The 25776-nt window shown below is 33.9% G+C and overlaps 1 protein-coding gene across 1 annotated transcript in view; it reads right to left on the bottom strand.

Moving 5' to 3' along the window:
* Positions 1–25776, bottom strand: part of NRK (Nik related kinase) — a gene marked incomplete at both ends in the record, with an annotated part of 166953 nt that overhangs the window by 5334 nt on the left and 135843 nt on the right. Inside the window, 11 exons of the mRNA XM_081115343.1 lie at positions 1410–1569; positions 4346–4495; positions 6525–6625; positions 10889–11047; positions 13310–13453; positions 15241–15396; positions 15847–16018; positions 18437–18770; positions 20660–21033; positions 22759–22853; positions 24778–24872. Of these exons, the coding sequence (XP_080971469.1) occupies positions 1410–1569; positions 4346–4495; positions 6525–6625; positions 10889–11047; positions 13310–13453; positions 15241–15396; positions 15847–16018; positions 18437–18770; positions 20660–21033; positions 22759–22853; positions 24778–24872 (1940 nt within the window). The remainder of the gene's footprint in view (positions 1–1409; positions 1570–4345; positions 4496–6524; positions 6626–10888; positions 11048–13309; positions 13454–15240; positions 15397–15846; positions 16019–18436; positions 18771–20659; positions 21034–22758; positions 22854–24777; positions 24873–25776) is intronic.

Genomic DNA, 25776 nt, shown 5'->3' with positions numbered 1-25776 from the left:
CTATAATTTATTTTACATATAAAGTGATGGTTTTCAAATTCTAACAACTAAAGTATTTTGTGTTGTTTTAGGTCAGAAGTTGTCTTAAGGACAGGACCTGTACCAGATAACTTTTTAAGAACCCGTTGATTCATATGATTGCCTACTGGCATATATACCAGAGGTTTGTTCCGTTCCCCATTTGAATGGAATTTTCTTATTTCAGTTTCTGATTATCAAATTGATTAAAAAGTACCAGTGTAATGGTTAGATAAAGATTCATTATTTTCAGTTTCCTTTGCCCTAGGTCTATTAATTATATTGTAGGCATTTACCTTTCATCACTTAAAATGGTTTTAAACCCTCTGTGAGTTCTTACCTGTTTGAAGCAATTTGAGGAGGTTTTCAGGACAATCGTTAACAACATGTATGGAAAATAAAGGATTCTGCAGACACCATGCAAAGTGCTCTCATCCCATAATGAAAAAAATGTCAGTTAAAAAGCAGTTCTTTTAAACTGGTCTTTACAGCCACATGAGGATCACATTTAGCCCTTTAATAGAGATTTCAGAAGCTTCTGGCTTCTCTATTGACAAACTACCTTTCTCTTTTTTTCCTCTCTTCCCCTCTCCTCTTCTTCATTTGCTTCTTTAAACTCCTTCCCCTTCCAGGTATATTTATCCTGCTCAGACCATTCTACTCTCTCTAATGTTTTCACTCTCCATATACATTCTGTTCGCTATCTAGAATCACCTCTGTAGTCTCAGAGACATATACAAAAATCTCAAATTATTCAGATTTCTCAGATCTGCAGTGCTGCATTGGTCAGGAAGAAAAAATATCCTGGCCTGATGAAGACAAAAGGCAGTTTTCTTTTCTTTGCCATCTGGGTGGTACCTAATGGGCATTCCAGTAAGTCATATTTATCTCCTTGTAAATGAAGGATGATGAAATCTTAGTGACAGCCAATATGTCACAAAGTCAGTTTGTATTTAATTCTTCATGAGACTATTACTCAATAAACAGAACACTATTGACTATATGAAATAGAAACATTTTGCTCTTCTTTTAAGACTATTTGTCAGTCTCCTTAGAAAAAGGTAAATCCCAAAGTAAATGTGATAGAATGAACCATTTTCAACATCTGTGTAAAATCTGCAAGCAAAGGGAGTTAAAATATAATTATACATTATTGTGGAAAGAAATTCCCTTTTTATTATACTTATAATATTATTGCAAATGAACAACTAAGCCAAAATCAGTCTCTTTATGGTAGGTTGTGGATTCATTAATCATATAACAAGCACATCACTTCACTAAGGGAACAACTATGCACTATCCCAAATTAACTCTGCTTTGAAAAAGTATTACATATCAGAAAATGGAAGCTTCTATGGCATCATGTGAAAGAGGAAAATTTTTATACCTACCTACTGAAGATGGTATATCTTTCCACACTTCAAGGATCTTCTTGAAGAGTTGTTCATTTGCTTCCATAGAAAGGGCTTCAGCATTGAAGGTGAGCATCATGCCAATTCCCAAGGAATCAGGTAAAATGATGATATTCTGTGGTATAATGATTTCCAGGGGCTGGAATTATGTTTCATAAGGATTTATATGTCCAAAATTTGATCACTACTACTTTAATTGATGCAGATTGGTTGAGCAATAAAGATTAAAAAGGGGTTCAAAGTGCAGGGAGGAAGACGAATTTTTATCTCAATATTAAACAGCATGCTACCCAACACTTAAAAAGAACCTTCCTTATGTCATAAAGTCATCACTACTTAATATTCTTCTTTATATTTAGGAAAAATCTTTGTTTGAAAAAAGCAGAGATTTATTTCCAATACACAAAAACTCATTGAAATTTTACAAAGTATTATGAATAATGATAGAATCATTATTACTCGTTATGGAGTTGGATTTCAGGACATTAATGAATACTTTAGTAATTAATGCATGAATCAAGTAACAAATACACAACAACAGGTTATACACAAACTCATTCAAGTCAGAAAAGAAATAACTTCAGAATAGCTTGAACTTAAAATGTTTATAAGGGGCAGTTTTATATTCTTCACTGCTTGAAATATGTCATCCTCCCTTCACAAAAATGTAAGATTTCTTTCCAATTAATAAAATATTAAAATACCTTCAATACACAAATTCAGAGATGTACTCAGAAATATCTAAGAATTTCTAAAATTCATAATGCGTAAAACAATGTGACAAAATTTACCTAAACTACAGATATTGTCATGTTGATAGTATTTCCCTGAGAAATGAACAATTACATTCCTCTATCATTTCTCCAAATTAGTAAAATTACAGGATAAAAGCTCAGAAATTATACTTGCCAAACCCAGTGTACTCAGGCCAAGTGCTTGAGGCCATGTCTCAGCAACAACAATCCTTAAAACCAAAATGGGGACCCAGAGGCGAAAAGCAATTTTTATGCGTTCCCTGGGCACTAGCATGAGCAATTGAATCAGAAACTAGATGAAGGAAGAGAGAAAAATAAATTGCAAGAAAGAAGGTTGCCTCAAGAAAATTTGTTTAGAATAAAGGTGGACTGCTGTAAATTCAGACAGCCTGAGAGGTAGTTCTCTTGCTTCTCAGATAGTTCCTCAAGTAACCACATATTCTTTAGTATACATGGCTTCCTTGTAGCATTACGGCATTTGTAATCTAGCACTCTTGAAAAAATATTATTTTTAGTACATGCTGTTTCAGAAGACACTCTCCCCAACCTTATATTAGAGTCCTTTCTCATTTAGTGGGCCAAGACACTAGGGTGCTTAGCTAAAAATACTATTTTTGAATATACTTGAGATATCCTAATTAGGTCAGGAAAGTGTTGTGTTTTTTTTAACTCATCTTCTCTCCTTTCTTCCACAATAATTACCTGATTGCTTTCAAAAGCAAATAATTCTCCTTGCTTAATAGTCAAGTGGAACACGGGGTTTAATCTCCTTGAACTCTTTGAAATAAGTGTAAACTTGGACAAGTGCTGCAATGTTCAATACTGTACTAGCTTCAAAATAACACTATCTGACATGACATTTAAAAATAAGATGCAGGAAACTATAGGAGATACCCCAACTGAAGAGTACTATAATATTTAAATAAAAATGAACTTGCACTTGCACTGATATTTAAGTGGCTTTAGCATGGCTTGGTCCAGTATTTTCCGTATTATAAACAGGGTGATGTCTATATAATCATAGGTGACAACTGAGTAATCAGTTAATTATATTGTTCATATGACCAAACTTTTAAAAATGTCTCTACTAATGATCTATATAATTTGTTATAGATGTATTAAATAATCCTGAATATTATGCAGAATATCAGATTACTTTAGTGATTTAAAAGTACAGAAAGTCTTCTCTTGGACTTTTGTATAATGTTAAATTGCTAAAATTTTACTTGTTGACAAACTGGGGAATTAAGAAAAGGTGAAGCAGATTTGTTGGTTCAGCCCTTTTTTTTCCAAAAGAACAAATATCATTGCTATCAACAAATTTGAGATACAACATAATTATATTTTGTATGGCATGTTTGTGGGAGGGGGATTATGTTATGTTCCAGATTTTTATATAAATAATGTGTATAGTGTTTTTACAACTCCCCATTTTTTTGATGTGTCATATTTTCACTATTTACAATTATTTAAGAGTTGAGGTGAATTTGCTTTGTAAATGCTGAATCCTTTGATCAGAAATTTTAATTATAATTGATACTACAAGATAACTTTTTATGATAATTTTTATATATCACAGTTAAAGTACTACAATCTGAATAAAGAAGGGAGATATACATAATAATGTTGCAATTGTGGTGGTGTCTTTTTTAGAGAATCTTTTAGTGCATTATAGGGTGCAGAAGGACTGAATTAAGGAATGCAAGCTCATACGCCTGTTAGTGCCAGTTATTATAAATACATAAAGATAAATAGAGAATGTATAGCATATATTCCATCTAAAAGGAGGCAGGCACAAATAATTTCCAATTGATAATGATTATATAGTAATGTGGGTCTAATGTAGTCAGATCTTTTGGTTTATCAATAGAAGTCCAAATTTTTAAGTGTAAACTCTATTCATTTAAAAACAAAAAACATTATGCCAGACTAACACTATTTGTCTACAGAACAGATATAGTTATCTGGACTAAGAAACCATCAGTGATTTTTGTTTATACATTACTACTTCCTGGCATTCCATACCTTCCTGGCACTCTATACTTACCTTTGAGGCCTCAATTCCAGTATAGATATTGATAATCATATTTTATTTCTTTAAGAGTTTGACAGTTGTGAAAAACTCAAATTGTGATAAACAATACTTTTCAAGGATCTTACGTTATTTGGCAGGGTCACATCAGACATAACCTCAGATTCTGCATCAATGATGTGATATCCATTTGCTGAGCTGAAGAAAATCTTTAGTCTTTTTTCAGAACCAATAGCCAGGTCAACTGTAACTGGCTTATGACCAAGTGTTGGAAATACCTGTAGATATAAAAGCAAATATGGCCAAAAGGCCAAAAATGACACTCTAAGGCAAAAATTCCCCTGCCCTTTGCTTAACAGGTTTATAAAACTCAGGTGATTGTAAAAAAAAAAAAAATCACATAATGTATTTAGAGACCTATGTATTGTAATTTTTATCAGATCTGGTACTACAATAAAAACAAAATTATATTTAGATCTTAAATATTGAGTTTCCCTTCGAAGGTCAAGTCTCTAATAATCGTAAGAGGCTTGTATGACCCTGCACTCTGTTTGCTGTCTTTAAATTCCTTGCCTTGAGCTTCAGCAAATGAAGGAGCTCATCTGGTCTCTTAAAATTGTTCGCTGGATCAGCTGCCTGTATTTTTGCCAGAATTCGTATACAGGCTTCATAGGACATGTAGTCTCCTTTGGAGTCTGCTGATTGATCAATGCATACTTGGTAGGGAATGAAAAAGGCCAGACATGTTAACCTACCATAAACTGTATGTACTCTAGGCTCCTATGGTTGCTAGTTCAAGGAAATAAAAAGCCAAATAGGATTCATCACCAAGTTCAGGTCACAGTGGAGGACTGAGCATCACAGGATTCATCATACTGTAGCCATATGGTAGTATTCAAACATTTGGAATGAGGACTTGAACTAGGAACTGTGCATCAGGCTAGACAGACTGTTGGTACTTATCATCTTTGCTTTCCAGCTCCATACCAGGCAGCTTTGACCAATCAGCAGACACCCAAGAACAAACCCACATCCAAATACTGACAGCCAAACCAAAGTCCAATTTAGGGAGATCAGATCAGGGATGTGACTTTGGAAGGGCAGGCCCAGAATGTCTTTATAGTATTCTATATTACTTATAAAAGAATATATTTATTTTGCAAATAGACATTGAGGGACAGTCATAAAAATTAGCTTATCTTTATTGTATACATGTGATTTGTGATAAGTTTTGTCCTATAAAATATACCATGTGAAGAGATTTTAACCTAATATACAAAAATATTTCATAAATACCTGGATGAGTTCTATCATGATGTGTTCTTACCAGCACTCTGTAAAAAATTTGTAGATGTACCAACTTGTTCAAAATTATCTGGTATATTTGCTAAATATATAGATTTCCAGGCCCCACTTTAGACCTACTAATTGTCTTGGGGTTGTGTCTGAGATCTAAACTTTTAGCAAATGAGCCAGATGATTCTGATATACACCCTAGATTAAGACTTTATATAATGCTGCTAATTTATTGATCAGTCCTCAATACTATGGACTAAGTATAAAATAATCCTATTTAAGTAGAATTCTGGAGCATTATAAAAAGATAATATAGATAAAAGGAGTCCCCAGTTTATGAGACTAGATTAAAAACTCATCCGCAACCTAATTGTGTGGGATGACAAATGGTTACCTTAAGAGGCTGATCCATAGAAGTTTAGTTAAACCATATAAAAATAGAAATAATACTGGTAATCAAAATAAACCTAAGCACTACTCATTGCGATAGTTCTAGATAGAAATGTATTTGGAGTTTCAGCCTGGAAGGCTTATAGACCCACCTTTCTCTTCCCATCCCCCATCTATTAAAGTAAAGGCTTTCTCTCCCTTCATCCCTCAACCATTGGGTTCCACCCTCTAATATTGCCAAGCCTTTTCTTCTCCATTTGCTCTCCACTGTCTACTAAAATTGGACAGGGACTTTCTCCGTTTCAAGTCATTGGGATGGCCTACAAAGCCTGTGTTGGGGCTCTAGAAGAGAAGGTCTTTATGTGACTACAGGAATTGGGAGTGAGGAGATGGTGTGGAGGTCCTCTAATGGGAGGGACCAGGGATTTCCCTCCACTTTCCTTTCCTTTGGTGCCTGTGAATTGTCTAAAAATGGTTAAATGATAATGATTGACATGGTATATCCAAATTAAAACAACTAGAAGAATGGTATATATTTCCGCTACTATATTCTAAAATATTTTTTATGTTTACAATTTTTCAAAATAAAAACATTATCAAAAGGAAAAGGAAACCACTCACTTTAATAGCAGTGCTTTCGTCAAAGGACTTTGGTGCCCATGCATAAAGATGAATTGATGATTTCAAAGCAATTGCAATATATGTTGTTTCTTCATGTTGGACTACAGTGATAAAATACAAAGAAGTAGCAATGCCACAGAGTTAAAGAGAACACTCAAGTATTTATATTTGCTATTGAAAAATTTAAAACCACAGTGTAAGACCACAGATCATATATTTTTAGGAAAGTCACCTGGTTACAATTTGTTGCTCTCCCCTCCCCTGCAAGACAACAAAATCATTGTGTAATTTAATGGAGTGTAAGCATTAGCCTTCAAAAGCACTCAAAATTGTACACTGAAAACTACAGAACAGTATTCAAAGAAATTAAAGAAGCCCTAAATAAATGGGAAGACTTCTTTTGTTCATGCATGGGTAGACTTAACATTGTTAAGAGGGCAATATTCCCCAAAGTGATCTACATATTAAATGCAATCTTTCTTGAAATCCTAATGACCTTTTATGTAGAAATGCTAATGTTGGTTCTAAAATTCACATGGAATTGAAAGAGGCCCACATAGCCAAAACCATCTTGATAAAGAAAAAAAAAAGTTTGGGAACGCACATTTCCCAATTTCAAAACACTACAAGCTACACTAATTAAAATAGCGTAGTACTGACTGACATAGGATAGGCATGTAGATCAATGGAGAATTAATGGGAGTCTACAAATAAATCAACACATCTCTGGTCAATGATGTCAAGACCATTCAATTAGGAAAGAATAGACTTTTATATAAATGTTACTGGGAGAATTTAATATCCACATACAAAAGAGTGGGGTAAAAGTATGTTTAAAGTTATTCATATGGAAAATAATACAATTACTGATAAATAATAACACAAGAATGAACTCTGTGTACTCACAACTGTAAACCTACTTTTGCCCCACGTTAGTTATAGAATGCATGCTTAAAGGTGAGCAACACAAAAAATGACTTTAAAAAGAATAAAAATAAATAATAATGAATGGCAATGTTCTCAAATGGAATGCTAAAATTTTGAATACAGAAAACAAAATAGATTTTTTGAATTGAAATATGTGAAATAAGCAATTAAACAGCAAAACAACAACAACAACAAAAAGAAAACACCCCAAAAACAAAACACCAACAGGATGAATGAACCTTGAAAATATAAGTGATGGAAGCCTCACAAAAAAAAAATCATAATGTGTGATGCATTTAAATAAGTTGTCCAGGATAGACAAATTTATAGTAAAATAAAGTAGATCAGTGGTTAATGAGAACCCTGAGAAAGAAGAAAATACCTAGTAAGAAAGGCTCCTAGTGGCTAACTTGGCTCAAATTTAAAAGCAGAGCCTAGTATAGCTGTTTCTAAATGAAGGTCCTGCACACAAACTGCACTTCAGGGAGAAGCTTACAATGAACTGCCTAACACAGTGTGTTCCTGACCGCTGAACCAGCCCTTATAAAGAAATTTATGAAATTGTATTTCAGCCAATAGGACTGAGGCTTTCTCCATCCAATTGGAGTTGCACAGCTATATCCCTATTAGCATTTTCACCAACCAATCAGAGTGGGTCCGATTGACCATCAGGACATTGCCTTTGGGCCCAAACTGATAGGATTTTGAGTGCTAATTAGCATGTGGATGGACAAATCTTGGACCAGCTGTGGGGACTTCTGTCAATAAGTCAGTCCTCCTCTCCTTTGGATAGCACACTTTCACTTTTCATTGAAGGCTAAAGGCCACGTTTCCCTAGATGGAGCTGAAACACCTAAGACCAGACCAGAGCAGGTGGAGCATACCAGACTAGAGTAGATTTGTCTAGGCCAGTGGTCGGCAAACTGCGGCTCGCAAGCCACAGGTGGCTCTTTGGTCCCTTGAGTGTGGCCACGAAGTTTCAATCGCACTGTACCTGTGCGCCTGCACGTGGTGTTTTGTGGAAGAGCCACACTCAAGGGGCCGCAGTTTGTCGACCACTGGTCTAGGCTGAGAGGGAACTAACCCCAGGGCTGTCCCTCCTAGGGCTGCATTGCTCAGTGCCTCTCCCCAAGGATTCCTCACAGCCATGCTGTTTCACAGACATTCTGCTTCATAATTGAGCTGTAACACTATTGAGCTGTTCCACAGCTGTGCTAGCCATAACTTATTACAATTGGCTGTGTGCACTGAATAAAGTTCCCTTTTTTACTGCACCCCAAAATGGGAATGCCTGTTGGCATTTAACTGGAGCCACGGACCATCAGGCAACATTACCCAGGATTGTGAGAGGAGAATAATGTGAATGTAAGACTAATTGAATGTGGAAAGGTTGCTAATGGCTATGGGATTTTACTGGCGGTGGACGATGAAAATTAGATTAAGGTGATGGTTATTATACAACTCTATAAACATTCTAAAATTGTATACTATTAGAGGGGTACACTTTATGGTATGTAAATTATTTCAATAGTTTCTACTTTGTGCTCTTATTTGGCAGTGACATTAATTCTGTCCTCTCTAGCCAGACTTCATCTGAGACCAATATATATAATATAAGGTCTCTCTCTCGTTCTTTTTTTTTTTTTTTTTTGCACTGTTCCCAAGATGGTCAAAGAAGTATGATTACTACGCCCCCAACAAGCAAAGGAAATCTACTGTTCCATTTGTCAGTAGGGCAAATATTTTTGTTTTTTATAAGAACAGGGATGGGTTGGAATGGGGTCAGCCAGAAAAACTAGACATAGCTAGTCCTTCCGCTTACCAAGAGCCCAGATTTGCAAGTTGGTTGGTTACCTTTGTAATCTCTCTCTCGCTCTTTCTCTTTCTCTGTCTCTTTAAAAAATATATTTTATTGATTTCAGAGAGGAAGGAAGAGGGAGAGAGAGAGATAGAAACATCAGTGATGAGAGAGGACCATTGATCTGCTGCCTTCTGCATGCCCCACACTGGGGATTGAGCCCACAACTTGGGTATGTGTCCTGACCTGGAATCGAACCTCAACCTTCTGGCTCACTCAATCATTGAGCCATGTCTGCTTGGAAACTCTCTCTTATTGAACTAAAATATTTATAAGTTGGTGGTAAGCAGTTCTGTTATATAAACTCCTGGGTTACCATTGGGGGATGTCATTCACCTCTGCCTACAAAATTTACATAATATACTTTGAAGGAAAGTAGTGATACATAAAAGTAGAAAATCCTGGTTAATGTGGCTCAGTGGTTGAGCATTGACCCATAAACCAGGAGGTTATGGTTTGATTCTGGTCAGGGCACATGCCTGGGTGGGGGCTCAATCTCTAGTCAGGGGTATGCAGGAGGCAGCTAATCAATGATTCTCTGTTACCATTGATGTTTATATTCCTCTCTCCCTTTCCCTTCCTCTCTCTGAAATAAATTAAAAAAATTTAAAAAAGATAAAACTAGAAGAAAGTAATGTATTTATTTAATGCCCAATCCAGGTACTCATTTCTCTCTTCAATGGTGTACGTGTACACATGTACACACATATGTAAATCTATCCTGGGAAAGCCTCATTCTATGCAGAGCAGAAATGGTTAGTCAGGATAGAAATACCCTGATGAAACTCATACTAGGTGATCCCACCTATCTTTTACTTATGTCACTAGTTCTGCCTATAGGGGCAATTAGTGAAGAGGAAAGAAGGAAATGAAGGCTGAGAGTAGAGGAAATTTGCTTTAGAAACATAACAAAATGGGATAACATTACTTCCCAGTTGTTGACAGATTGAGAGTAGGATTCTGAGACCCTCGAGTTATTACTCCATTTCACAGTGAATGATTTTGAAGAGGCAGGGATATGAAAACATGCTAATCAGACAGGAAATATTAAAGAATCATATTCATGAATCTCAACAGTGGGGAGCAAGAGCCAGCAGACCATAGGATACTTTTTCTTTTGACTTATTGTAGAATTTCCTCATCAGTGTTAAAAGGGATTTGCTAATTAAAAATAAAAGGAATTATTATATGATTCTATTTTATTGCTATTTAGAGGAAAGATAATTTCATATAAATAATCTTGTGTGTTATTGAAGAAACACTAAAGCATTATATAGTTGAAGTTAAATAGAAACAGGAAAATAATAGTTTATATGGAGTAATTAGAGTGACTGAGAAGAGGAGAAAGGTGAGAAAGTAAACCAAATTTAACTTCTATAGCTATTTCAGTCAATCTATATTTTTTCAATAACAGCCATAAGTGTGGCATAAAAATCCTGGAAAATGTGGCAATAAAATTCACTCATTTTTGTATATGAAGTTGAAACTTTGCCCTTTTTCTGCCTTTCATAACAATGTACTTCACCAAATGAAGGGAATCAAAATTTGTATACTATAGTAAATATGAAATGGTACTTACGAACACTGAACTGTTCACAGCCTGTCAACTTATCAATAGCTTTGCAGGCTTCCTCTGTCTTTAGCATTTCCTCCTGTCTTCTTTTACTTTCTGGATCATCATTCAAAATCTTGTTCCTCAGCCAGGTCAGATAATACACCCGAAGTCTGTTTTTATGGCCTGATGGGTTAAAAAACAATATAGTGTTTCAATCTATTTTCTTCATATACTAAAAGAATAAAAAGTAAAGGCATTCTGCCTTTGTAACCAAATGTTTTCATTAGGGTAAAAAGCACTTTTAAAAAACTGTACTGCATCAGTCTTCCCTTCTGAGTTTGTAAATGTGATAGCAATGTTTCTCATTTCCAAAAGATAGTAAAAGTTCCACCAGCTACCTATGTGCCTGTCTGAAGTGAATGTAAAATATTTCTTTGGGGCAGGTTAAGACTGCCACTGTGCAGGCAACAGAATTACCATCCATTCATTTGTATCTTGGCTTTCATCTAAGTTATGATCCTTCTAGGATTCAAAGATGGAGAAACTGCCCCTGGTATTGGGAATGAATGAGAGGGCTGCCTAATGTATTCACTGTTAGACATTCAGGGACAGTGGGATGGATTTCTCTGTGCTCTTTCATTTTGGCATATTTACAAACTAGTTGAATGGTTTTATTATTTTTTCTCATCCCAATTTATCTTTAATATTAATTTTCTAATTATAAATGCCATCAACATTTTATAATTACTTCAGGAAAACCTGGTCATTAAAATTTCATGTTTTTTAGTGGCTTTATATTCATTTTAGGGTTTATGATTAAAAGATTTCTAGGCCCAATAATATGATTCTTATTTATAAGATAAATCTTAAATATAGTTTTATATGATACTTTAAAAAACAATGTTAGAATTCAGACATCCATATCTGTTGCCATTCTATTCTTAAATGGTAAAATAAATGTGTGCGCTAAACTATTAGGCATATTTATACATGATATTCTCTGTACTATCTGAGGCAAAAATAATCCACATTTGAAAAAATTTTCAGCTTTAAAAATGGCACATTTAGGTTAGAGAAAGCTGAATATAAAGTAAAGCACTGTGTTATCCAGCCACCCAGGTATTTTCAAATGTTGCTAAATGTTGCTTTTATGTACATCAAGCAGTTATAAATGGATGACTGTATAATCTGATAAAAATTGTGAGGTTTTAGCATCTATAGAGGATTTTATTCTCTTACTAAAACTTAAAGCAAAGTTAATCATATTTAAGAATACAGATAAATATTAATCAATGTACAATATGGCTATTAGGTATAGGCTGGAAGTATATAAACATATCTAAATGACTGCATTTAGCATCATTTTATTCTACACTCAAACCATTTTTAAAATTTTTCTGTCCTTTTGTCTGCCATCTTTGGCTTATAGTCAGTTTTAATGCTAACATTACTAACATCCATATACTTGCTCTCTCATATTAAAAGGTTCAAGCTCAGACTGACCAAAGCTAAGAAATTCAACTATTATATGAATAGAGTGGAGAGGCCTTAGAGCAGTGGTTCTCAACCTTCCTAATGCCGCGACCCTTCAATACAGTTCCTCATGTTGTGGTGACCCCCAATTTCATTGTTACAAATTGAACATAATTAAAGCATAGTGATTAATCACAAAACAATATGTAATTATATATGTGTTTTCCGATGGTCTTAGGCGACCCCTGTGAAAGGGTCGTTCGACCCCCAAAGGGGTCGCGACCCACAGGTTGAGAACCACTGCCTTTGAGGATCCAGTCTAGTTACTAACCCTATCCATAAGCTTTTATGATAAGTTTGTGCCAGGGACAACACAGTATCATTTTTATCTATTTACTTCATTCTTTGTTGCTTTTAATACATCACAAGAAAGGTATATAGTGGATGTTAGTGTGGTTATGTGTGCGTGGGTGGGTGAAATTGTGAGTTGTGAAGTAGTAGGTGGATAATCAGAAAAGACCTGAGTGCTGGCCAGATGGCTCAGTTGGTTAGAGCGCCATTCTGGCATATACCAAAAGTTTGCAGGTTCAATCCTTGTCAGGGCAAGTAAATGAGACAACTGATCAATGTGTGTCTCTCATCTCTCTTGTATCTCTCTCTCTCTCTCTCTCTCTCTCTCTCTCTCTCTCTCTCTCTCCTGCTCTAAAGTAATTAATAAAACACATGGCTTTTCTTATAATTGACCTAGGTTAGGTGTATTGCAATCAAATATACAAATACCAAAGCAAAGTCAGAAGTTAGTTTAAATTATAAATAGGTTAAAAAAATACTAGTGGAAAGTCTGGTGTCCCAAATAAATGTGATATTTAAAGTGCTTTCCTATTAACACCTTCTCCTGAGAAAATCTTTAACCCAGTTTGAAACCTAATTAATTTGTATAATTATTCAGCTAATTTTAGTTCTTAAACAAACCCGAGATAGTAATCAGCAAATTGAGTGGCTCTACAACTTGAATCTGACGAAATGGTCTTCGTTTTATAAGTTTTGTAATATCTGCCTTTCCACTTCTGTCCATAAGATACAGATTAGATCTGGTTCCCAACAGCAAATTCACTCCTGTTTATATATAAAAAGAAAAGTTCTATATTAGCTCAGATTATATTTTTATAATGAACTTTATATTAGTATTTTTGTTATGCCAATATTCTGATTTATATAAAGGTGGCGTATCATTTTAGGCTAATGTTAACCTTATTCTGTGTAAAAATGGAATGTCTACGAACAGAACAAATTTCATTGAAATACATACAAATATAGAAGATAATACCCTTTGGCAATATTGTACTGGCTGGTGTCTAGTGTGCCATATTTTATCTCAGAACCCTTAGTTGTGTCCCAAACTTTATAAAAATCAATCAACCCCTTGGAAAGTTACCATTAAATATTAAAGATGTCTAGCACCTTTAGATATCAATTCAGTTGATTTCTCATTTCTAACTATATCTATGGGTTTTAATGTTTTGAAAATAATTATATGTACACTGATTTAAAATGGAATGATTCTGTGTTCATATTACATATATTAAAATATTTACATTGCAAAAAGTCTATTAAATTAATCCCTACTTTTGTGTATTTAAATTTTGACACTCTTTGTCTGCTGGTTCTAGTCACTCAAAAAACAATAACAAACAAACAAACAAAAACCATATAAGCACTGTTTTAAAATACCAGAATGACAAAACTGAAATAGAAGATTAAACTAAAGTTTGAATGTACTTCAAACCACTGTGGGAGTTTTCCTCCATATCCTAAGACACAGGGGAAAATCAGCAAGGTAATATAAGAAAGATTACTTCAATATGTTCCTTCTTCTTGGAGACTATTTTTCTCTAGGGGTAAAGGCAAGGATCTCTGCCTTCATTTTCCCATTCTGTCTTTTACCAGTTCTATAAGTAATGCCTAGGCCAGTGGCAGATTTACAAACTACATTTTTCTCCCACAGGGGAATCTGAGAGGGAGAAGGAAGTGCAGTCAATTTTTACTGTAATCTCTTGTAATCTATTATTTTCAAAATAATTTTTCACAAATAATGAAAATTAATTACTAGGCATGAACTGGAATGATAATGAAGTAAACTTGGTTTTCTTAAATCTGATACATTACATTAGCAAAAACTTTGAGGATGTTAGATTTTAACCTAGGTTGTTCAATCCTTATAACTATAATGTCCACTACATTGCTCTATTTTTAATATAAAGTTCTGTCCCATGTTCAATCATACATGAAGTAAAATCTATGAATTTGAAAATTGGAGATTGGTATTTCCTTTGGATTTCCCCTCTTCTTCTGTTCATTTATTGTTTCATTTATGCTATAAACTGTCTTAAGGTAAAATATTGTCTAAGTACTACTAATATGGTTATATTAGTAATTCATTCTTCTAGAATAAAGGACTGAAAAAGTCTATCAAAGATATAGAAGTAACTTTCTCAACAAATTCTCAAGATTATTTTAAAACAAGAACTTGCAGAAGTATTTCTTGTAATATCTCATAAATTATATGCTGCACATCTTCTTATATTAAAACATACTAAGTTCAAAAATTTTAAAAAATCATAACCTAATTCAATTTTATATTTCAGTTCAGTTAATTCAGGTTAAAAAGAGAAAATAGAATGAAAAGGTAGGGAACACCAATTCAAACATCAAACTACATTCAATGAAGATAAATCAGCAAAAGGAGCAAATTAATTATATAAATATATTTTTTAATTTCTTGGTAATGATTTGGTAATAGAAAATAAATGTTTTATACCTATGATTTTTTTCACAGCTTTATTACATAGATAAAATATAATCTTCAAAGAAGGAACAGCTCATTTTAAAGAAACCAAACTCACCCCACAAAGAACCACAGCAGATCTCAGAAGTAAATTCCTTTTCATACATGTGGATTAGTGGTTTTTTACATGCAGTAGAGACATATAGTGGGTTAACATTTACTTCAGAGGTTTTCTTAGGTGATTTCTCAGGTACTTCCACTAATCCAGTATATACTGTGAAGAAGTAAGGAGATTATATTGAGAGAAATTACTAATGTTTACACAATACGTGCTTGCGTGTTTCCACAAATGAGACACAGCCCCAATAAGTTCCTTTTTTTCTATGGCATTTTATTTTTTAAATGTAGGTATCATTTTTGTAACCCCTAAACCATCAGATAACACAAATCATGACAGTTAAAATACATTTCTGAATATAAAAGTATTTCAAGTTACTGTGCTTAGCTTAAAAAAAAATTACAAATGAGGGACTCAATTTTTCAATTGTAGTTCAAATTTAGGTGCCATATAGACTCAGAGTAGATTTTTAAAGCTTATATCCATCTGGCTTATTGCCAACTGAATATCAGGATGATTTAATTCTTTTCAAATCCTGAACTAGTGGCCAAACCCTGTATTTAATATGTGAAAAGACATCAGCGTTTGGAGATTAAACACACTTACAAATTGAATTGGCAAACTCAGTATTTGCAGCACTCCCAGAAATGTTGAAAGGAGTTGAGTGACTGGCAGAAAAACCTGATTCTGTTGATGCTTCTGATATGTCTATACTGTCATTCTCATTATCAGGTGTTGAGGCAATGGTGTTTGAGGTCCCACTTCTGCCAACTGATTCCTAAAAGATGAAAAATTAATTTTGATTTTATTAGGAACTTAACGGTGAGAGAAATACAATATTCCTGGGGTTCATTTGGAAAATAGAATGCAAAATTTGTTAATGTCTATAATTCTGCACCTATATAAAATGCACATTTGCCAGATGAACCCAACAATTTCATCTGAAACACAAGTTATGTTGAGATAATTTATATCACAGGGTAAATTCAAGGAGCTTGAAGTCTGTAACTATAAAATTTAGAAACCTAACATTTGTGAAATTTTTACTATGTACTAGGTACTCTGCTGAACATCTCTACTCCAACAAACTAGACAACCTGAAGGAAACTGACATATTCCTAGAAAAATATAACCTTCCAAAAAATCAGGATGAATCTAAAAATATCAATAGGCCAATAACTATGGAAGAAAGTGAAGCAGTCATCAAAAAGCTTCCAGCAAACAAAAGCCCGGGGCCAGATGGCTTCACAGGGGAGTTTTACCAAACATTCAAGGAAGAACTAAAACTTATCCTCCTCATACTATTCCAAAAAATTCAAGGGGAAGGAACACTTCCAAGCTCATTCTATGAAGCCAGCATCACCCTCATACCAGAACCAGATAAAGACAACACAATGAAATATTCCTCATGAGCATAGATGCCAAAATCCTCAACAAAATCCTAGGAAATCGGATCCAGCAGCACATTAGAAAGATCATACACCATGGCCAAGTAGGATTTATCCCAGGGATGCAAGGATGGTACAATATTCGCAAATCAATAAATGTGATACATCACATAACCAAATTGAGAGAAAAAAAACACACACATAGTGATATCAATTGATGTAGTAAAAGCATTTGGCAAAATCCAACACCCATTTTTGATAAAAACTCTCAGCAAGGTGGGAATAGAAGTATCATACCTCAACATAATAAAAGTCATATATGACAAACCCACAACCAACATCATACTCATTGGGCAAAAACTAAAACCATTTCCCCTAAGAACAGGAACAAGACAGGGATGCCACTCTCACCACTCCTGTTTGACATAGTACTGGAAGTATTAGCCATTGCGATTAGAACAGAAGAAGAAATGACAGGGATCCAAATTGGAAAAGAAGAAGTAAAACTGTCCTTATTTGCAGATGACCTGATATTGTACATAAAAAACCTTAAAGACTCCATCAAAAAACTACTAGACTTAATAAATGAATTCGGCAATGTAGCAGGATACAAAATTAACGCCAAGAAATCTATGGCATTTCTATACACCAATAGTGAACTTATAGAAAGAGAGACTAAAAAAGTAATCCTATTTACCATCACACCAAAAAAAAGTAAGATACCTGGGAATAAACCTAACTAAAGAGTTAAAAGACCTCTACTCAGAAAACGACAGGACGTTGAAAAAAGAGATAGAGGAAGACATAAACAGATGGAAGAACATACTATGTTTATGGATTGGTAGAATCAACATCATTAAAATGTCCATACTACCCAAAGCAATCTATAAATTCAACGCACTTCCCATTAAAATACAAATGGCATATTTCATATACCTAAAACGAACTCTCCAAAAATTCATCTGGGATAAAAAAAAGACCCCGAATAGCTGCAGCAATCCTGAGAAAGAAGAACAAAGTAGGTGGGATCTCAATACCAGATATCAAGCTGTATTACAAAGCCACTGTTCTCAAAACTGCCTGGTACTGGCACAAGAACAGACATATAGATCAATGGAATAGAATAGAGAGCCCTGAAATTGACCCGAACGAATATGCTCAATTAATATTTGACAAAGGAGGCAAGAACATACAATGGAGTCAAGACAGTCTCTTCAATAAATGGTGCTGGGAAAATTGGACAGATACATGCAAAAAAAAAATGAAACTAGACCACCAACTTACACCATACACAAAAATAAACTCAAAATGGATAAAGGACTTAAATGTAAGATGGGAAGCCATAAAAATACTAGAGGAATCCAAAGGCAAAAAAATCTCAGACATATGCCAAAACAATTTCTTCACCAATACATCTCCTAGGGCCGTAATGACTAGTAGTGATAATTGTACAACATTGTGAATGTACTTAATTTTACTGAATTCTATACTTAAAATAGATAAAATGGAAAAACTTGTTATGCATATTTTACCAAAATAAAAGCTTCCTATAAAAAAAGTATGTGTTAAAACAAGCATGTGATCTGAGTAATAAAGGCAAATAAAGCAGATATTCTTGTTCATGAAAATAAATAGGAATCATCCAAATTAGAAGAATCAAAGATCCACCTACAGCTATAATTAAAAATGTTTAAGGCTTTGTTCTGAAGTGTAAAATATATATGGAATGGCTGAAAATGTGACATATCACATGAAGAAACACATTCACAAGGAGAGTAATTTATTCTCCTTTTCAAATGGTGAATTACCTCTTGTTGATGTTCATTGTCCTGGGATGTTGGTCTCTCCAAACCTGGATCATCTGTCTCTGAACAACTTTCTCCTTCACTGAGTTCAAAGACTTCACTCTCTTCATTGGTTTCATGGACTCCCCTACCTCCATTGCCCTCCATGCCTCTTTTCCCACTTCCTATATTGGCTTTATCTTTGTGATCTCCCATAGCTGTATTGTCCCCACTGGCTGCATATCTTAAATGGCTTCTACTGGTTCTCTGGCTTCCATAGCTGCTGCAGGTACCTTCTCCTCCATTATCATCATCTCTACCATTTTGCTTCCAGCTTGCACCTCTGCCATAGCTTGACCTGATAACAAGATTCAATTAATGATCGGGGGAAAACAACTCAACAAAAACATGTATGAAAGTCAGCAAATTAAACTGAATTAAAATGTGTTGCATACATAGGTACTATCCCTAGGCAAATTTTTGCTCTATGTGAATATTGGTAATATATAGATAAGAAATATGTCTTTATGTCCTTTCAATCTTATATACTGAATTAACACCATAGCCACCATTAGTTCCCTAGCTGTATTTGGATGGCAGATGGAAGATAACTTTAATCCTGTATTAAGAGCATATGTTAGGTTGGTAGTAAGAATGTGTATTTTTTTAAAAATATATTTTATTGATTTTTTACAGAGAGGAAGGGAGAGAGATAGAAAGTTAGAAACATCGATGAGAGAGAAACATCGATCAGCTGCCTCCTGCACATCTCCTACTGGGGATATGCCCGCAACCCAGGTACATGCCCTTGACCGGAATCAAACCTGGGACCTTTCAGTCCGCAGGCCGACGCTCTATCCACTGAGCCAAACCGGTTTCAGCAAGAATGTGTATTTTTTAAAATAATAGACTATTTTATGTATTAGCAAATTCACAGCCACATGAATGATCAAGCCCATACTCTTGACTCAATCACAACATATTTGAATAATTCTTCTTGCAATATATATAATTTATGCTAATGTGAACATGTGCCTTGTTTTTCTAACATGTGTATCATTGCTCTGCTATAGAATCCCATTCTATAGCACCAGAAGGGAAGTAATATAGATTTAATTAAGCTAAGATAGTAATTTAATTAGCTGCTAACAAAACCAAGCTTAACAAAATGCCTCAATAATCTTTTGCATAACAGGCATCCTAAACATGTACCTATTATAACTCTAAAAGCAAATTTATTTGGCACTGGAATTCCTGGTAGAATTTTAGTTAGCAAAAAAGAAAAAAAATGCCTCTTCTGTCATATATATCCCCCAATAAAATTAAAATTGAACCAAAACAAGATATGGATTTCAATATTATAAAGAAAACAATTCTTCCACTGTTAATTATTTTTATACAAATTTAAAAATATAGTAACTACTATTCTTTGAGATATGTTTGAATACAAGCCATGAGCATATGTAAATAAGAACACAGTAGCTATTTAGAGCAGGAGCAAGGAACTAAAAGCATACAGAAAAATAACTGGTGGAATGCCAAAAACACTATTTCACTAAATATTATCACTTTGGGCAGCTACTTTATAAATAGATAAAATTTAACAAATACTGAATTTAGTTATAGCATTTTTCAGCATTCCAATAATGCCATGTTAGTGAGTTTCAGCCTGAAAATATGAGTGAAAGTCAAACTTTTATTCATCTTAAAAGAAAATTTAGATATTTTGCTTGAAAATACTAGGGCTTCACCTTATAGCTTTAAATGAACACACTACTAAATTTGTCATCCTCATTTCTCATACTTATTGCAGTTTCACAGGACAGGATGTTTCAGTAACATTAATGTTAACAGATGACTTGGGGTGGTGAATACACAATACAGTGTACTGTGCAGATGATGTGTTGTGGAATTTTGCACCAGAAACCTGTATGATTTTGTTAACCAGTGTCACCCCATAAATTCAATAAAAAGGAAATGAACAGAAAAAATAAGTAAATGAGGTTTTTGTTTATAAAAATTAAAGAATCTAATACTTGAATATTAATAAAATACAGTATAAAATAAAAATTAAGTGTTTTCATTGAATAATTATAATATATTATTAAAAAATCAACATTTACCCATATGCAAGTGCAATTCCTTCACTCACTTAGCAATAAATTTTGCAAGTAAACCAAAGATGCAAATAGTTTTGAAATTATAAAATATAGATAATGCAAGTAATCCAGAAAAAAAAACAACAACCTTGGCCAACTAGGAGCATCATCATGATTATTGCCTTTGTCATCAACACCTTCATCATTGCCATCATCATCTTGGTCTTCACCAACATCATTAGCCTGACCAACATGGTTATCCAAGGCATCATTGCTCATAAGTATCTTATCATGCTCATAAGTATCTTCATACACATCATTAGAATCATTATCATCACCATCAGTATCAATACCGGCATCATAGAGTTCAACATAATCACCATCTTCTTCAGGTGGCTGAATGAAAGGTGCAGGAGTTAACCAGTCATTCCGGAAGATTTCAGAGAGTGCATTATAGCCTACCCATTCATTTGTCAAATAAACGGGGGGTGATATTTTTCCTACTTTAAATCCATCTGGAACCTGTGTGCATAAGAAAGGTTAATGTAGTTTCTAGTATCCTTGCATTTTCTTCTACATTGAAATATTTCCAAGCTGACAATATTTTAAAAATATATTTTCAATTGAAATGAAGACAAAACCAACATTTTTGTAATGATGAGATGACAAAACCCAAACCTCAAGCTGTGATCATTAATGACCTTTCTGGATGATACAGGAAAAAATTTACTCACTTTTGAAATTACCCTTACTTGTCTTCTGAAGAATAAACATTAGGTTTTGGTGCTAGAGAGTAAAACAGATTATTTGATGCACTATAGAAGATAGAGTATGTTTTTTTCCCTTTTGTTTTATTCTCTGACATTGGGATTAATACATACCTCTTAAAATTGATATGTTAATTTCCAAGCTCTAGTTTTATACAACACAGGTTGTCTTAAAGTAACTCAAATACTTTTAAGCATATTAATATAAATCCACATTTAAGTATGTGATGTATCATATAAGCAACTTTTGAATGAGCTACAAATGATGTGTGTGTGTGTGTGTGTGTGTGTGTGTGTGTGTGTGTGTGTGTGTGTTAGGGTAGGAGTAATTACAAAAGTAAAATGTAATGATCTAAAAGCACATTACACAAAGAATTGGAAGACTTTTTATGTATGCAGTTAGAGGGAATTTTCCTTTTCTTTACTTTTTATACATTGCCTGATCATCCAAGAAATGATGAGACAAAAACTGAGCAGCTAGCCTCTACTCCTTAATTTGAGATTAGCTTCTAAAAATAGTTCTTTTAATAATCTTCTCTTGAATATGTTCTGACACAAGAATGTGAAAATAAAATATTTTAATCTTTATTTTGAAGTATTACAGCAACCCCCTCTACTTTCTCCCATTGCCTTCCTCCATCCAGTTCCCGCCCCACCCCAGTCCTTTACTGCACTATTGTTGTGACCATGGGCAATGCATATATTCATATAAGTTTTTTGGTTTATCTCTTCCCACCCCCTTTCTGTCTGAGATCTTTCAGTCTGTTCCATGCTTCCATATCTATTGTACTATTTTATTTGTCAGTTTATTATATTCATTAGATTCCACATATAAGTGAAATCATGTGATATTTGTCTTTCTTTGACTGGCTTATTTCGCTTAGCATAAAACTCTCCAGGTTCTTCCATGCTATCTCAAAAGATAAGAGATCTTTCTTTTTAATAGCTACATAGTATTCCCTTGTGTGAAGGTACCATGACTTTTTTATCCACTCATGTACTGATAGGCACTTATGCTGTTTCCAGATCTTAGCTACTGTAAATAACGCTGCTATGAACATAGGGGTGCATATATATACTTTCTGATTGGTGTTTCAGGATTCTGAGGGTATATTCCCAGAAATGGAATCCCTGGGTAAAAGGCAGTTCCATTTTTAATTTTTTAGGTAACTCCATACTGCTTTCCATAGTGGCTGCACCAGTTTACATTCCCATCAACAGTACACTAGAAGCATTCCCTTTTCTTTACATCCTCACCAGCACTTGCTATTTGTTGATCAATTAAATGTTCTTCCATTTCAAGTTCAATTTCTAGATTTCATCTTGTGCATACTCACATATCAATAGAAGTCTTTAAAAGATTAACTTCAAAACTAAACACTTTAACCTTTCCCTCAAGTAAAGATAAAAATAAGTCAAAAGAAATTTAAAATGAAAAAGAACAAACATAAATGTATTATGAGTTAAGATGGAAACCTACATGGATATCAACCAGCAACTTCTGATCAATTGTAGAATAAGGAGGTGATGACTGTGACCTTCTCCTAGTCACTGGACTCTCTTCCTTGGAAGATTCTGTGGAATGTTAAAAAGGCATTAGTAACAGTGGTGATCACAGCAATTGCCTTCATTTTTATAGTGTAACTGTTCTATCTCTTAGTATTTTTCAAGTAACTTTTCATTCAGGAAATATCACCTGATAAATTCTCATGGGGCTAGGATTCTTTGTTCTGTTTTAAGTGACAGAGACAGGCTCAAGGTTTGTACTGTCTGTAGAACTACATGGCTATTCTTTATTTCCTGTTTATTTAATTTATTGGGGTGACACTGGTTAACAAAATTATATAGATACATGTCTATTCTGTTATCAATATTAAGGCTACACTTGCTAAGCATTTCTATCTGTGTAAGAAGGTGCACAGTAAGACTGGTAGACAGTTCTATTAAGAGAAAGAATATATTAAAAACAGGAAGAGCTATGTGGTATCACTGGCCTCCCAGAATAACCAGTACAAAAAGAGCCCAACAGCATATTAGAAGATGATAGATTAGACCAAACTCTCAAGAAGAGAGTTGACTGCAATCATTATCATGCCATTTCCACTAAAGGATATAGCCTTAAGTATTTCTATATAGGTGAGAAGTGAACAACTGAAAAGAGACAAAACTTAGCCCTTTTTATAAAGCTGGGAACCTTTCTATAGTGGTGCTGTGCAATAGAACTTTCTTTAGCAATAATAATGTTCTGTATCTGTACTGTCCTATACAGTAGCCACTAGACATACATGGCTATTGAGCATTTGAAATATGCACAGTGTGCCTATGGGGTTGACTTTTTAATATAATTTTCTTTTCATTTAGGTTTTAATTTTAACAGCCACATGTAGTTAGTTGCTATAACAATGCACAGCTCAAACTTGTTGTGTAAATATTTCTATTTAAAATTCAAATTTATTTGGATTGAAAGTCTGGATTTTTGAGATGAAGATTTGTGGTATAGTTATCCACACCTGTGATTTAAATCCAGTGGTAGTATGGGTGAGTGAACTTTGAAAAAGCTTCACTAAGGGGACACTCGGGTCCCTGTTTATTGTTTTTTGTGCACTTGATTTTAAAGATAAATAGTACTATCCCACTTTTATTTGCAGCATTGGTATATATAGCCCAAGTATTGGTACTGCAACTCCAGAAAACATGTATTTGCATAAACCGGTAACTTTTGAGAATATTATGCTGAACACACCCTACAATTTGTGTCTCCATCTTTCTGACACTGTTGTATATTTGCAGTTTCCTATCTTTCTGCAGGAAACCATTTTCTCTCAAGTCTCTTGGTGTGTTATTAGGCTAAGTAGGAATATTAGGCAAGTGTTTGAGATTTTGAGGCAAATTTATAGTATGTGTTCTCCTTTCCTACATGTTGAAGTATGCTATCCCATGGGAACTTGAAATGTTCTATGTAGCACACACAGTAAAATAATAGAATTTTAGAGCTGAAAAGAACTTTAGCTATTATCTACACAGTTGCCACCCATTCCCTTCTCCTACTAATCACGGTTCAGACTGCTTTGGGGCTTAATGCAAGATTTCTTTATTTCAAAAAAGGTGGTAGGAATAAACACATGCTCACAACTACTTCATCTAATATTTCCATATACTAAAGACAGCCTATCAAAATAAGCTTATTGGAGAGGCCTCTCCCAAGTAACTTTCCCATATATTTCACATATATTATAGAAACTAAAGTAAACACACTCTGGCTCCCTAGACACATCCATAGCTACTATTCAACTGAAAGAAGAAACTTTTGAAAAATCATTTTTTTTTCTAATATGTCACCATCAAACAACCAATTGCCAAATCCAATGGCCTCCTGGTCTTAATCCTATTTGGACTCCCTGACACTTTCAATTAATTTCTTGTTGAAATAATTTCTTGACTTCTGCAATATAAATTGTGAATCATTAGCTGTGTTTTTACAGTTTGTACTTTGAATCACCTGATGTTGCTGGGAAATTTTGAGGATTTTGCAAACTTCTTTGTCTGGTGTCAATGGGCTTCTGAACTTGTTCCAAAAGAGACCACTGAGGAACACTAATGGAAAGACAGAAAAGTATGTTTTATTTCCTAATATGTACAATGCAATGTTAGGGCCAACAAAAAGTTTTGTTTAAGTATATGGGCATATACCAAATTGGGAAGAAGTAGACCTTATATTTTCCAATTTCCACTTTCCCCCAAACATGCTATTTTATCTTTAACAAAGAAACAATTTCCAAAATATAAAAAATGTTCCCATATAGTCATGTGTTTCTTCCACATATCATATTTACTTCTAAAAATTCCTATAAAATTTCTTTAAGCAAGTATTCAGACATTAATAAAGTAATGCATCAATAAATATAACTTTATAGTGTACAGTATGTGAGGATTTCAACATGATAAAATGGCTAATATATGCATGTTTTAATGTAAAATATTCCACTATTATCATCCTGATTTAAAATGCTTTAAATCCACGATTTTTAATGTCCACTTCCTGTTATAGATAGATAGATAGATGGATGGACACAGATAGAACACTTTAATATTAACTATTCAAATTCAGAGAGTATTTAGAAAGATTTTTGGAACCAGTGCTGCTAAATTTTATAGTTGCTTTGGAATTTCTGCATAGGAAAGACTATAGTTATTAATTTAAGATTGGGACAGACAAGTTTTTCTATAAATCAAACTTTCAGGAAAGACTGAAGTTTCATTTAAATCAATTTTAGAAATTTAAGCATACTTAAAATTAATACATTTGTTATCCATAATTTCAAAAATTATTTTGTCACATGGTCAACCAATTCCAGTTAACAGAAATATATATATATATATGATTTTATTAAAGTCATACCCCTGATACTAAAAAAAGATACACAAAACTAAAGTGGTTTCTTCCCCTCTTTGTGGCCAGAAGGACCATGACAATTCATTCATTGAATATAGAAAAAGA

The sequence above is a fragment of the Myotis nattereri genome, assembly GCF_964212035.1.
Source record: "Myotis nattereri genome assembly, chromosome: X".
Lineage (NCBI taxonomy): Eukaryota > Metazoa > Chordata > Mammalia > Chiroptera > Vespertilionidae > Myotis > Myotis nattereri.
This window is presented reverse-complemented; position numbering and strand designations above follow the sequence as displayed.